General features: G+C 37.6%; 1 protein-coding gene across 10 annotated transcripts in view; it reads right to left on the reverse strand.

Annotated features, from left to right (window-relative positions):
• Positions 1-492: 492 nt before the first annotated feature.
• Positions 493-12,885, reverse strand: part of RTKN2 (rhotekin 2) — a 219,915-nt gene continuing 207,522 nt past the window's right edge. For all 10 annotated transcript variants that reach the window (XM_076339340.1, XM_076339333.1, XM_076339334.1 and 7 more), the window contains 3 exons: positions 7,711-7,876; positions 5,319-5,426; positions 493-3,814 (listed from right to left, as the gene is read on the reverse strand). In XM_076339340.1, the coding sequence (XP_076195455.1) occupies positions 3,261-3,814; positions 5,319-5,426; positions 7,711-7,876 (828 nt within the window). In that variant the 3' untranslated portion in view covers positions 493-3,260. The remainder of the gene's footprint in view (positions 3,815-5,318; positions 5,427-7,710; positions 7,877-12,885) is intronic.

A 12,885-nucleotide genomic window follows, 5' to 3' on the forward strand; every position in this document is an offset into this window, starting at 1 on the left:
AGGACCGTAAGACCAACACTGTTGCTCTGAAGCAGGATGATCAGGGTAATTAATGGCCTAGTTTGCTTAGTGGTGATCAGGGCAATATAGTGAACTGGCTCATATGAGTAATTTAAGGATAGATATAAAATGTCAATCAACACAGCTTCATGGAGAACAGGCCTTGAACAACAGGTTGCGTTTTACTCTTTGATATAGTAAGGTCAGCTTGCAAAGACACCTGCACTGAGGTATTACCCATAAGAACCCTGTCACCTACTGAAAACCAGATGAACATGTCATTTTCTTTAAAATATCAGTATTAGATCAAATCAATATAGAATGTTATGTTGAAGACAGAAAACTAATTTCAAAATGCAGTATTAATAGGGAATCAGCAAGAAGTATAGTTGTTTTCCATCTTACTCAATTTTTTAAAGGGTCTGGGAAAAAAGGGACACGAACCCAATGGCCTGTCTGTTTGCTTTTCCCCACCCCCCCTACCCATGTCACTGATGTAATAAAAACTTATCACCTCTCTCTACAAACCTTGCCTTGCATTCAATTTTAAAAATCAATGATCTGGAAGAAACTGTAAAAATCACTTGCAATAAATTTGCAAAGGACATGCAGACTGCTGGAGTAGTAAAGAATGAGGACAGGTCACTTATACAGAGCAATCTGGATCACTTCATGAGCAGTATTTTAATGTTGGTAAAATACAGCATGTATTTCTAAGAAAAAATAAGGTAGGATAATAAGAGGATGATGTACCGCATTCTTGAAAAAGACTCTGAAGAGGACTTGAGCCATAAAAGTCAGCATCCAAGGCAACGCTTCCACAAAAAAAGGATAATACTATTTTTGAGGAAAGAGGGGAGAGAGATATTAATCAGAGTAAGATGACCACGTTTTGTCTCTATATAGTCCTGATGGATCACTATTGACATGTGGCATCTAATTGAGATGTCACACTTAAAAATATTTCAATACATGAGAAGTACAGAGAAGAATGTGAAGATTAATTAGTCTTGGATAACGTTCCTTGCCATAAGAAAGTTAAGGAATTCAGCACATCTCATCAGAGAAAAGGTTAAAAGGGACATAATCATGATTTATAACTACACACAAGCAATTAGAAAAGCTGATACTACAGAAATCAATATAAGCAATCAAATGCATAAAAAGACCAAAATAACTTAAGGTGGAGCTAGAAATGCAGATAGAAAATCAAGTGAAAAATGTACCTGGGGTAATTAACTATTGCAACAGGAGGTATGAGTGAATTCTCATCACTTGAAGACTTTAAATTAATATTAAATGCCTTCCTAAAATATGTATGTTCAGTTCAAAACAAAGCCACTGAATTTAACAGAGAAACTGCTCATTGAAATTCAATGGCCTGTTGAATTTAAAAATAAATCCTCATTATGGTGCCTTCTTGCCTTATATATTTATGAAATTTATTTTGAAATATAACAACTAAATGGAAGGGGGTTACCAAGAAAAAGATACTCTTTCTTTCCAGAGCACAGTAACATTTAAGACTAAATTTAAAGCTAAATAAACTGCAGCTGCATTTTGGAAAATATGCTTTTTCTTCCCCCTGTTTATTTTTTCCAATTTCTTGTTCAGAGTTGCACAGTCCACTTAGTTGACTGTGTCTGATTTACATAATCATGTAGTTATTCTTCAGTTTTTCTGTTCCTATTTATAAACCACTCACAAACCATCCACTTAAGTAACAGCATGATTTATTGTAAGAATGATTATGGTTGTTTCAGAGGGAAAATGGAATGTGATTAAACGAAGAATGAACAAGGACATTCTAGAAACGAAGGGCTCTAATCCTGCGAAAGGATTTGTAAATGAAACCTGCCTCTCAAGCCCCATCCCAAATAGCCAGTGAACTACTATGGGAATTCAGCAGATACCTTTACAACCGTGCAGCCAAGAGCTTAGCAGAAGACAAAAAAATAGATAAAACAAACAAACCGACCATGCACACAATATCTTCTGAAGAAATGGTAAAGCTCCCAAAGCCATCCGCACTTTAGGAAAAAAAAAAATTAATGAACTGTATGTATACAGTTGCTGATATGACTCTCTCAACACAGGTCTGAATACCAAGGCTCTAGAGGGAGATCTGCAAGCAGACCTTTGCTCTTGGATAAGTTCCAGCATCTGAGATAAATGCATCAGCCAAGGAAAGGGTTGGATATTTAAGCCGTAGATCCAGGAGAACAGAATCTTTTCTGTATGCAATAGATGTTTTGCAGGTGCCACAGGAACCCTAACAACCCATGCTTCTTACAAAAATGGTGACCAGTCCGATGAAAGAATATCAAAGTTCAATATCTTCACCTGAAGTACTTATTCTCTGCTATTTCAGAAAGAACGAGTGATGAAAAAACCCTATTTGTTTACCAGTAACACTGCCGTGTTTACAAACCAGCTACCTACCAGGAACAGCTGAGAGGCTCCACAAAGGAGAAGCTATGCTACAGAGCCCCATTCGTCAGAAAAAACAACCATAAAAATGAAATCCTGAATAGGTGTTCATACACGGTACTGCTTTTACATGTTTGTGTTAGTCCGAAAGAAGCAGCAGTGATAGATCACATTCTTGCTCATACACAGATAATCCTGGTCCATTCAGACAGCGCATGCACCAGCAAGAACTTAGGAGATCCCACACTAAATTGATAGAATTGCTTCAGAAATTCATACGGAGTTACAGAGCCATTCAGCAGAGCACAATAACTTTTCATAGTACATTATCTTATAAGCAGTGGTTCCCAAACAGTGAGGGAGAGAGAATAATATTTTAGGTGAAGCCAAGCATGAAGCCCAAGAAAATCAGCTTTGCAAGATCTGTGCTGAATGCGTGTGAAATTCCCACTTGAACTAGTCTGAGGAGCTGCAGATGGGCTAAGCTGAGGGACTGGTAGAAGGCAATGGTAACATCCTTGCTGCAGGGACACCGAGTTACCCTGAACACTGCCAGTTTTTCAAGGGGAAAGTACTGAACCACTCTTTCCAGAAGTAGCACCATTATTTCAGATAGAGAGAACTGCCCCTGTTACTAGTGCAATTATTTAGATGGTAGCGATAATGAGTACAGCTGAGACTGCAGCTAGCAGTAATGCCCTGGCTAAAAGAAAAAAACTTCAGCCTCAATACTTACAAGCTGTATGCTAAAATCTATCTTTACTCAAGAGTTATAGTAGAAGGCTGAGAAACTCAAAATTCCAGGGACTCTTCTATGCTAATTATGATGTCTATGGCTGCAACCATGATCTAGGGTCTAGCATTTCTGTGACGCATTTCTGTCTAGGGGTTGGTACCGGTTTGGTTTCAGACTCGGTCTTGTTAACCAACGAAATGGTATTCCCATGGCCAGCTAAACTGCTTTTTCTGCAAGGACCAATTTTGCGAGGAGCAGCAATGGGTGTCTGCAACTGCTGCATTTTCGCAGAGAACTTTGAATCAAAGGAGGAACTACTAGCAGATGTGCGGTCAGACTTCCCCCAGTTTTCCTTGCCCAATTGCTCTGTGTTCACCTGTGCTTTTGCACTGTATGGTGACTTATCATCAGGTGGAGGTGGAGCTCTTCTTTTCTTTCCTCTGCTATCATTAGGACTTGCAGTATCTCTTTTTGGGCCCAGATGCATGTTTTTCTGAACAACCATCTCATGAGATCCATCAAAGAGTGAAACCCATAGGGAAGATGCAGACTCTTTTTGCTGGCCAAGCAGGTATTCACCACCACACTCTTCAATTTTTCTTTGTATGGTATCAGCTAAGCCCTCATGTTTCACTGGAGAATCAATGCCTGTAATTTCAAGGGACAGCAATTAACTCGAGTTAAAACGCCACCAATGGTTTTACTGCTACCTATTTCGTTATTACTATTCAGAATACAAAACTGTATTAACTATGTCTCATGAAGTCTGGACTACTATTAAGAGTATTAATGGATGAAATGGAAAAGATTACATACGCTTTCAAAGAGAGAACTGAGGTGACAGGAGGGAACTGTTTTTGTGACAGTACAAGACAACATTGATATTTCTTTCCAAGTAAAGTAGAAAAAATAAGGTACTACTAAGAAACCTATATGTATTAGATATTAAACATATTTTGTTGTATAATGCTTCGAAAATTTTGTTTCACACAAGGCCCACGAAAAAGTCCATGACTAAATATTCTTGTGCTTCCAGCCTGCAGAAAATGGGACACCTTTACATATATCATTTTTTTAATGTGCTTTAAGACTGTCTTGCCCCATTTCTTATCCTTCATATTGAGTTTTCTATGTATACTGCAGTAATACTAGCCTCAAACAGCAGCAATATCTTTTCTATTGCAGGCCACACATTAATGATTTTCAACACATTTTTGAACACAGGGTTTTTCCTATGAATACCATAAGTAAGCAGGAAAAAAACCTGGTATATTAAGAGTGAAACAGAGTTTGTGTTCTGCTCCTCACTGATGTACTTGAGTATCGGTAGAATTATGCTACCGTGTTACCTTCATAAAACTTCTATATAGTTGATTTACTGCCTTTCTGCTCTGCATTCATAGCTTAGATAGGACTCTCTTGACTGTTCGGTGCTCTGATGCACAGTAACTCAATGACCCACATGGCATTTTGAGCATCTTCACAGTTCCAATCTCAAGCAGCAAGAAGTCAGGCATTTATAGTTGTACAGTGTTTCTCAGCCAGTACTGCATCAGATCCATTAAAACAAAGTGACCTACTTTTTCTAGTCTGTAAATATTATTTCTGTAATGAAACTATTAAAATAATCCTGCTGCATACCATTTTGCGCTGTAAAAATACAAGTCTCAAATACACGCTAGCTAGATTTTCCAAGCATATTTTTCAACATCATTACCAAAGACCAAACAATTAGGTAAGTTATGTTAGGTAAGCCTTTAAATAGCTTTAAGAACAGCAAATTAATTTCATGCAACTATTTAAAGACATTATTGGTTTGCAGACTGGACTATTTTACCTTTACATTTCCTGAGCTTTATACTACTCTTATGATGTTTATTTCTAGTGAGAGCTTTTTTGAATGTGTTCAGGGCTCCCTAGTTACAGTTCAGATTGCAGATTTTTTGGCTCAAGGTATAAAAATGTATTCATTATTTGTGCGATTACAAATTCAGATTTAATGTGAACTCCTTGGTATGCAATTATGTTGCTCTTTCATTGTCTGAATTGTCCTTGAAAATCTCAGTGTTTCAACATCAACACCAGAGGCCATCTGAATACAGACAATGTTGTTTCTGTTACCCTGCAACTTGAAAAGACAAATCACACTTACTCATATCATGGTAGACGGAGGTCGCTTCTTTTGTCAAGAACAAAGGTGGTTTCCGTGGTGACATAATCTCAATTTTCATAACTTCTTCACAACAATGTTTCCACTGGCCTGAGAGAGAAAAGAGAACAATGACTGGAACTTAAACACTTCAGCTTGAAAAAAATTGACGTTATTAGGTTGTGTTAGGAAACTATCTCCAAAGCAATGCTAAACAGTAAGCATTTACTCTTGTTTAGCAGGAATGCTCAGGATGCATTTGTATTTTCAACTCTGTAGTCATTCTCTTAGCACAAAGGTCATAAGCTACTACCTTTCATTTAAGCATCCCAGCAGTACTGTTATACTATGAAGGTTAAATATCATACTTTGCCTTCAAATCCCCAAACACAGTATAAATTCATCAGAAAAAAAAACTAAAAAAAAAAATAATTTAAGGTTAGGGAAGCTTCATGAAGTTATCGGGGACAACCTCCAATATACTGCAAGCTGGATGTTATACAACTATGTTACAATGTTATACTAAAGGAATGTTCTGTCTTTAATAGAGGATAACTTGCCTTTTATCTGTTAGCAGACAAGGAAACCTCTTTTTCTATTAATAGATTTTGACCTTAAGGAAAACAAGACACAGTAAAATTACTTTGTTCATACCAATCATCCCAAGTTTTCTGAGCACATTAATTTTAAGAGAATTTTAGAACCAGGGAAGAAAAAAGGCATTTAAATGCCAAGTGACCCATTTTTTCTGAACCTAAGGAAAATGTCTCAAAAAATCCATGGGTATTCTATCTATAATGAATAAGAAGTAGTTCTTTTACCCCACTCTACAGCTAATTTAAAGAGGATGCCCTAGTTTTTGCTTGGTGTGTTTCTTTAATTGATAGAGCCTTTTCTCATTGTAAATCAGAACTAGAAAGGACTAGAAATACAAACTACAATAGCGAGTTTCCACAACCTCAGTTCACTGATTTTATTGGTGTGGCCTCTGACTGAAGCCCGATATTTCATTAATTGACCTGGTTCTGTTTTCTGACCTGGTAAAAATGACTATCGGGAACTAACTTAAAGGGGGCTTCTAAAAAAGATGGCGGCAAACTTTTTAGCAGGGCCTGTTGCGACAGGACAAGGGGGAATGGCTTTAAACTAAAGGGGGGTAGATTTAGACTAGATCTAAGGAAGAAATTTTTTACGCTGAGGGTGGTGAAACACTGGCACAGGTTGCCCAGAGAGGTTGTGGATGCCCCATCCCTGGAAACATTCAAGGTCAGGTTGGACGGGGCTCTGAGCAACCTGATCGAGTTGAAGATGTCCCTGTCCACGGCAGGGGGGCTGGACTAGATGACCTTTAAAGGTCCCATCCAACCCAAATTATTCTATGATTCTATAACTATACCTTGTCAATGACAGCATAATAACTGACATTTGTTCTCTACTCTTAATAAACCTGTGAGTCAAACTACTAAAGCAGAGGAAAAAGATGAAGACAAATTAATCTATATAGTTCTTATAATAAATATTTGGTGTTAAACAAGCAACACAGTATACTACTTCAATACCGTTTCACTGATTTACATCAATAAATAAGTTACTTCTCTCATGTAAGAACAGTGTTGTTCCAGAGGTTAGCCAAAGGATCAGGGTATCAATTTATCATCTCATTTATATCATCTGTTACAAAGCCTCAGGTGTGGCTTTTACCAGGTTCAAGTAAGCAGCGTGTATTTGCACAACTGGATTGGAGTGTGACTAGGTGAGCATATTCCCGTGTGACAAGGGGTACCAAAACCTTAGAATTACCAACAGAATCAAGTAATCCCTGTTGCAACAAACTGCAATTTAATTCATCCATAATAGTGCTGAGCAAGGAAATCCCACATACGTGTGCCTACTTGCAAGGGCTGGCTGCATCTGCATCCTAGCCAAGGCCCCAAATGAATCCAGCATCCTCACCACTTCCCACTAAGGCTTCCACGCCCAAAGGTTTCATACTTGCAGAATCTCACAAAACCAGCACACCACTGGTAGGATGCCCAGGCAGAGGTGGACTCTTCCTGCTACAGCGGAGGAAGAGATGGTGAGAATTTAGCAGTCCTTAAAAAAATTATCTAGAATACTGCTAAAAGAGACCAAGTTCTTTTGAGACTGATGGACATATTCTGCTTCTGGTTTCCTGCAAAAAGCCAGACTGAACACGTGGACTTTGGTGTAGTCAAATATTTGCCTTCCAACGGTTTAGACCACCACCCAATATTATCCCAAAGAACATTTTTCTTCTCATCATTGCAAACAAAGGCTTGTGAAGCAATTCCAATTCAAATTGTTCAAAGATCCCTTTAATGTTACATAACACCCCACTTGGAGGGCATGCTGCCGGCACTGCCTGCTTACTTACTCAGATCATAAAAGTGCTGCCAGAAAGCCTCCATCCACTTATGAAGTTCTTCCCTACTGTCAGTAGCAAAAAGTTGCATCACAGCCTCTCCAGACACAGGGTTGATAACAGAGAAGTTATTAGTTCTTCTTTTGGAGTCCTTATCCACAGCTCGAATTCTGGTTTCCTAGGAACAACAAACTGTAGTAATGAGTTACTGCTTCAGCTCCACACTGGCATCACCTTATAGCCAATGACAGCGTAAGGGAGGTATCATTTGGCTTTTTCATCTAATCCAGATCAATTTCCAATTAAAAAAAAAAAAAGGAACTAATGTCAAGAACTGCTTATAAAAATATTTTCTCATAAAACTATTAAAATGGCATAAAATATGAAAAATAAGGGAATGGAGCAGAATTACTACATTTTAGTTCCGAATTATAGAATGTATGTTCTATGTTTCCCCTCCCTCTGCTTTCACCAGCTCATCTCACACAGCTCATCCCTCTCCACAGTAGTTTAGCGAATAATCTAAAATAACAGCAAGCAGCTCTTTTTCTCTGAACTCTTCTGCTGGACAACCACATTGTTACAGTTACTATTTAGGCCTCCTACTGTACTTCTGTGGTTCATTGTTTATGCAATGTATTCTAAACTTGTATCTATTTTATGTTCATCTTAGTCAATCGGGACATTCAGGGCTAATACAACAGTGACAGGAAATTTAAAAAGAAACTTATCTAGTCCACATTTAAAGGAGCATTTGTAACAGTCACTTATAGAGTTCTGCTAGAACATATTTCCGGCATGAAAAAACATTTTGCTCTAATACAAAAAAATCCTATTTGTCATTTCAAAATAGACATTTTAGTTTTGCCTTAATTAGGGAGAGCTACATAGAAACAATTAAAAATACATGAGATTATGAGAGATATATATGACATATATATCACAAGTCTATCAAATTTCTTCAGCTGATGTTAAAGGCTCTCAGATTACGCAGCAGCGCTGTTACAGCCAAGGTTTCCCCTTCTGTTCAGGGACGTAGTTCAATTGATTTTTATAAACTAGACTAGATCCAGTGGTATTTTCATAGTATCTAGTTTATTTGTTATGGCATCACTACAATAAAAAAAGCACTTACCCCTAACTGAGTGAAAAAAAATGGTTTTATGTGTAAAATACTGAAAGATTTTAGTTAAAGTCTGATAAAACACAACTGAAAAAATTTCCAGAACACAACTAATCAACATTGATGCTCATCACAACATGATGAACAAATTAAAATAACTAACATTACTTTATTTACAAAGCAAAAGCAGAACCCCCAGAAATATCTTTGCGTATACAATTCAACCTGACTGAACAAGCAATGGCCTATTACAACACTGCTCTTAAAAGGATTTTCGGCATATCCAGGAGAGCAGCATAATCCCAAATCCTGACAGGATGATGAGTTTTGGCACCAGGGAACCAGCTGGCACCCTACAGCTGGCCGGACCCGGAGCCTGGCAGGACACGAGGCTGCCTAATGCACGTTAAGACCATGCAGCGCCCTCCTGCTGCTCAAGCGTGTCCCCTGGCATGGGGAATGCCCCAGGTGTTGAAGGAAGCCAACAACCACAGCCAGAGTTGTGTTTGAATGTCTCCTCTCTGGATGGACAGTGAATCTGACCACAAAGGTGGGCTCAGGGCATTCCTCAAAATACAGTGTGGATAGATCAACCATGTTCCTTTTTACACAATTCAACCAGATGTCAAACATCTGCTAAAGATGTCAAATATACACCTACAGAAATTAAGTTTACACATGGGATCCCATGGGGATAAGCCTAGTTCTGATACTCAGAAAAACAAAAAATATTCTACAGAACATTCCCCAGATTTTAAATGCATTACTGAAGTAACCATTTGAAATACCAACAGCTGCTTGTAGCATATCTGATGGATATGCTCATTTAAATTCTTCTGTCTAAAAATAGGAGATGAAGTAATTCATCCATAAGCGCTCTATATCCCATTAACTCAGGTAACCATAGATACCAGCAAAAAAATTAAATCAAATAGATTAACATTTGACAGGTAAGAACTTCAAGCATACCATACACACAAGTTTATTTAATGATGTTTGCTGCAGGTTTTATCCCACAACTATGGTATTATTCAAAGGAGATAAATCCTCAAGCAACAATCTATTCCTGATGCTTGAATATTTAAGGAGTGATACAAGATGCCATTACAGTAATGGGCTGATGAATTTACCAAGCTTGGGTGAATTACACTACATGCCCAGTTCCATTTAACAAAAAAATAAAACAATAAAAAACCCAACAAAAAAAAAGGCAAAACAACAAAAAAAAGTGTCTTAAGGTACCATGTTATAATAATGCTCAACCTTTTGCAGTCTTATAGACAACTGAACCAACCCTGCTACAGCTATTGTAAAGACCAGAACAATCAGTGGATCAGAATACGAAAAACTGAGTTGAATCTTGAACTCAGATGACTCTCTTGAGGAAGCTGAAGCCAGTCTTACGTCCTATATGCAAAAGATTATTTTTTTTCTAAGGTGAAGAAAGACTAAAAGGGAAAATGATAGATTTTTTTTTTTTTTTTTAATGTAATGAAAATGCAACCTTCGTCTATACTTTTCCCCCAAAATCAAAAAATCTCTTTGCTTGATAGTACTTCTCTGGAAAGCTCATCTTTTAAGCTAAAAACAAAAAACAAAAAACAAACACAAGCCAAAAAAAAAGAGAGAGAGAGAACTTCTTTATTGCTGAGGTGCAATACTTTCCTGCTAAGCCAATCCCGACACACTGAGGAACACTGGTTATAAAGATCATTTTAAGACATCAAAACAAATTACAGTTCTTGAAAAAAATATTGAATAGCCTAACATCCAGTTCTGTGTATCTATTTTAAGATTAAACAAACCAAATCACATATAACAAACTTCCTTCACGCTTTTAGTACCAAAAAATAAACCAAGAAATAACAACACAACACTGGAAACAAAATATAATCTGTTCATGTGTTGGTTTCTGCTGTAATGTTAACAATTTTCATGGGGCTTGTTTTAGGCAAGTAGGGAAATATGGTTAAATTTAAAATTATGGCTTTCAAACATATTAATGCACAAGACTGAATTCACCAGATCAGCTATGAACATTTTCTCCTTTCATCTTCATTGTTTTGTGAACTTGTATTAACATAACATCCATGTGGCCACTGGATAGTAAGTATAATATGCAAATATAATATGGAAGAGCAATATTAGGATTTCTATGCCATTTTAGCTATCTTAGCACAATGCAGCAGCTAAAAACCAGGAGAAGGAGATGGCATTATACAACCAGCCAGCATTCTGTGGAGCACCAGGGAGCCATAAAGCATAGTTTCCAAACCACGCACAGTTTGAGCATGTGTGTTATAAGGTCCACGATGTGGGATCTGGGTATTATATCTGCTTCTCCAGCCCACATCCACAATCTCTTTCAAGCAATTGCAGGACTAAATGCAACATGATTGTGAGATACCAGATATTTAGAGGCATTTCACTAGTCTGTGCTTTCCAAAATATTTTCACATGTATGAAGGCTTGTCTAAGCCAACCAATGGGACAAAGGCCTTACTACAGAGAACACAGATATTTTCAGGGCTGCTCTCGTTTCACCACTGCTGGAGTTCCCTGATGCAGAGAATATTGCTCATATTGCTGGCTCCCTAAATGTTCACATTTGCAAGAAATCATATTGATATCCTTCTGCTCCAGTCCCTGGTTCCCTAGAAATACTGCATGGTTCCTCTGAAGTTATGCTGCTGCAGCCATCACTACATTTTCCAACGAATTTCTCTACCTGACCTAGCCCAGAACACATGTTCCAACAAGAACTGTCATTCCAGGTAACAGTCTGCAGAAATGCCAACTTGATTTTGTCCTTTCACTCCTGCTACATTGTTTAGCAACCAAACTATGAACCCTGAGCCCGTGCCTGCAAACACTTGTAGTTCCTCATCCTGTTCACCTCAACGATTAGCTTGAGCGCAGAGATAGCTCTAGGCCTGCTGCACTGTGTGGCACCAGATCAAAGACTGCACTGGCAAAATATGCCAGGAAGGAAATCACGGGCCTACATTAATTCAAAGCGACATCCCAGAATTCCTCAAGCTTCAGGCACACATGGCACACAAAAAGTTTTATAATCTATGACCAGGACACAATAGGATACGTATTCCAAATGCTGAGCAACTAACGTGAACCGCTGGCACCTGCACCGATTTGCTAGGCTATCAGGTATAGGCAAGGCCTTCATTATTCATTTCAAACTAAAGAAAACTTGAAAAAAATTCAGGAACTGGCCCATAAGGAATATTTCTTGTTCAAATTGGATTCCAGCAAATTTTCTTTGCTACAGAAAATATAATCTCTCTTTTCCTACTTAGTTGTGCAATATAATATGTTATAATCACATTTAGCTGGAACAATAATAGTAGCACTTGCATAATAGGAACTGCAGAACCATTCTTGCTCAACAGCAGTAGCAGTGAAGTCATCTGAAGTTGAAGTAATGACTTTGCTGGTCTTAATGGCTCTTCAAGTCTTGATTCAAAGGGAATGGGAAATAAGGCTATCAGTGTGAATATTTTCCAGGGAGTTTCTCATAAATCCAGATGATTTCATTACTTTTCAGAAAGTATCTTTCAATTACATGTAAAGGATCAGCTTCACATTACAAATGAAAATGCCACATATGCAACCAGAAGAGGTTTTAGTTAGAACGTCTAGAGTTGATGTTCAATCTCAACTTTCATTTTGAAATTGCTGTTTCTATAACAACATGTAGCAGACAAGCCCATATGATTAGTTTGATTTCATTTAATCTGTAAGAGAAATTTCATAACAAAGGAATCAAAAAATATCTGCAGGCATTAAGTTATTTTCAAGAGAAACTGTTTAAGTAGTAAAGTATCCAAATATGTTTTAAATTGCAATTTTTTTCCAGTTTTAATTTAAATTGAAGAAGGATTCACAGTCATATTCTCCAGCAGTCTGACATTTTTGTAAAATGGTATAAGATACATGATTTATGTACCTTCTACATGTTAGCTTTACTCTGCAAACGTACGGACAGTCTCCCAGCAAAGGCTTATTAAGCTGGATTTTAGGTTCTAAGTGCGTTGGTAACTTGGAGG

Source organism: Aptenodytes patagonicus, chromosome 5 (assembly GCF_965638725.1).
Source record: "Aptenodytes patagonicus chromosome 5, bAptPat1.pri.cur, whole genome shotgun sequence".
Taxonomy (NCBI): domain Eukaryota; kingdom Metazoa; phylum Chordata; class Aves; order Sphenisciformes; family Spheniscidae; genus Aptenodytes; species Aptenodytes patagonicus.